Below are 2,719 nucleotides of genomic sequence, written 5' to 3'. Positions count from 1 at the left end.
CCCCGCGTGGGTGTCCCCACACCGGGGTGTCCCCACACCGGGGTGTCCCCGCACCAGGGTGTCCCCACACCGGGGTGTCCCCGCACCGGGGTGTCCTGCACTGGGGTGTCCCCACACCATCCCCTTGGGGTGTCCCCGCACGGGGTGTCCCCGCACGGGGTGTCCCCGCATCGTCCCCGCGGGGCGTCCTGCACCACGGTGTCCCAACACCATCCCCTTGGGGTCTCCCCGCACGGGGTGTCCCCGCACGGGGTGTCCCCGCATCGTCCCCTCGGGGTGTCCTGCACCAGGGTGTCCCCACACCATCCCCTTGGGGTGTCCCCGCACCGGGGTGTCCCCGCACCGTCCCCTCTGTGCAGAAGAGGTGCCAGGTGAATCCAGTTTTTCTCCTGAGGGGCCTGACACCCAAACCCCCCAGCAGGGAGGACCCACAGTGAATGATCAGCCAGTCCTTGCCCACTCCCAGCCTCACCTAGGAAAGCAGGAGTTTTATTCTCTATTCTCAAGGGTGTTTTTCTTCCACTTTGAGGTTGGCTCAGTTTGGCCAGGACAGACCAGCCCCCGTTCCCTCCCCAACACCTGAAATCTGACTGGTAACCCTCCTCTTTGGACAACAGTTTCACCAAGGTGTGCCCAGCTCAGGTGCCTCCAAGGGCACCCAACAGCAGTGGATGGTTTATATGCACCTGGAGCTTCCCCTGTCAGGGTGCAGGAACAGGGAAATCAAAATTCAAATTCAGCTGCTTTTATGCCAACACAGAGCTACGTGTCACTGCTGACTGGAACAATTCTACTAGACCAAGCAGAGAAGCTGCTGCAAAGCTCCTGGAGGTGCTGCATGATCGAAGGAACTAGGTCCTGAAGTTCCCAGGAGTCACCAAACCTGCTTAAGTGCCCATCAGTTTGGGATTTAGCTGCTCCTCTGTTGCTTATCTGTGTTGTTACTTAAATGACCTGCAATAAATCTTGCTGGGAGTGCTGCTTCTCAGGCTTCCGAGGGGTAAAACCTGAGCTCCCTGGAGTGGGGTTCAGGCAGAAATCTGCTAGGAATGGGACAGCCCAAAATGTGACTTTGTGACACATCCTTCTGGGTACAAGAGCCTGAGGGGGCTGGGGGTGCCTTGCCCACCCCTGCCTGCTCAGGAGGGGCACCTGGTTCCCAGCTGGGTGGGGTTTGGTTTGATTTATTCCCTTTTTTTAAAATGTACTTTCCCCTGGTGGTGTCGGTACTGACTCCTGCTTCGTGTTCCTTTTGCATCAGGACTGGGACTTCTCGTCTTCTGGTGTCTTTTCTGGGCTGAAGATTGACCCGGATACTCTAGTAAAGAAGCTTGACTTGGACTCCAGAAGCATCATTTCCTCCAGGACAGGTTTGTTGTTGTTGTGTTTTCCAACGAGTTGGTGGTGAGCAAAGACACTGGGGGGGCTGTATGTGCAGAACGAGCCTTGAACCCGAGCACAACTTCTTGTGTTCCTGCAGGAGTGCTGAAGAAGTGGAAACAGGGAAAACAATGAATGTGCTCAGTGCTCTGGGCTTCCTCCTCTGTGGCTGCTTCAGCCTCAGCAGCAGCTGCTGCCATTCCTGCCCTGGTATTTTGCCAGCAGGCTGCTTGTTGTGCCTCATTGCAGCCTGATTTGCAGCCTCCTGCCCTTTGCTGTTGCTGGGTCCCTGGCTCAAGGACTGAGCAGCAGGGTCCAGCTCATCAGGGAGCCTCAGGAATGAGAGGGAGGAGGTGATGGAAGCTTTTGTTTTCCAGTCTCAGCAGGAGGAGATGCTCCCTCTAGCTGCACAGTGGCAGGCAGCTTTGTCTCCAAACCCCAAATTTCACCCCACTAAATGGAAACTGATGTCCCAGCAGCCTGTCCTTGTGCAGGAGATGTGTGTGTGTGTGACTCCCACGTGCGTTGCTGGCAAACTAAATGAGTCTTTCTCCCCTTTGTTGACACGTGCAGGGCTGCAGACAAACCCAGCAGCCACCCCAGGGCTGCTCTGCCAGCCTTGGTCCATCATTTGTCACGTTTGGCCACAGAGTGAGGGAAAAGGGAAGGTCGTGTGAGGATGCATCAGCTGGCACTGCCTGCCCCCTGCACAGAAACCTTTGTGAAATGTCTTGTTTTGAACACTGAGCTCGTTGTTTGCAGCTCTCCCTGAGAAAGGGACCTGTGTGTGTGTGTGTGTGTGTGTGTGGGGCTGGGAACCAGGCATCTCCTGAATCCAATGAGACAGCATCTTGCTGAGGGCTGCTGCCCTGCAATCCAGCCTCTGATTGCAGGCTCCAGCTGTCCGTGTCTGGTTTATAAATAGCCCTGTGCTGCTGGTCCCTGTGCTGTGCTGGGGATGCAGATGTGCTGGGGATGCAGATGTGCTGTGCCTGGCAGGCTGCAGCCCTCTCAGGGGGGCTGGTTCCTGCTGCCAGCCCTGCAGGCTCTGTGCCCTCACACTTCCCACATCAGCTCCTAAAATTAGCTCTTCGTTTGGGGGCTCAAAACTGCAGCTCAGCCAGGCAAAGAGTGGTTTGTTTCTTATTTTTTTTGTACATCTTCCCAAGCTGTTGAGCCCTTTCTCCTTGTATCACTCTGGAGGCTTTTGCATTGTGGAAATGAAATCATTATTTGGTGTTAATTCTGGGCTGCTCAGACAGTGGCAGTCACCCTGGAGTCAGAGAAGAGATTCTAGACAGATGTGCTTTTTCTCCTGGGGTCTTTGATCAGCTTGTTG

General features: G+C 55.5%; 1 protein-coding gene across 1 annotated transcript in view; it reads left to right on the top strand.

Annotated features, from left to right (window-relative positions):
• FAM207A (family with sequence similarity 207, member A) overlaps positions 1-2,719 on the top strand; it is a 53,525-nt gene that overhangs the window by 5,897 nt on the left and 44,909 nt on the right. Inside the window, exon 2 of the mRNA XM_010001075.1 lies at positions 1,262-1,370. Within this exon, the coding sequence (XP_009999377.1) occupies positions 1,262-1,370 (109 nt within the window). The remainder of the gene's footprint in view (positions 1-1,261; positions 1,371-2,719) is intronic.

The sequence above is a fragment of the Chaetura pelagica genome, unplaced genomic scaffold, assembly GCF_000747805.2.
Source record: "Chaetura pelagica isolate M959 unplaced genomic scaffold, ChaPel_1.0 scaffold611, whole genome shotgun sequence".
Classification (NCBI taxonomy): domain Eukaryota; kingdom Metazoa; phylum Chordata; class Aves; order Apodiformes; family Apodidae; genus Chaetura; species Chaetura pelagica.
This window is presented reverse-complemented; position numbering and strand designations above follow the sequence as displayed.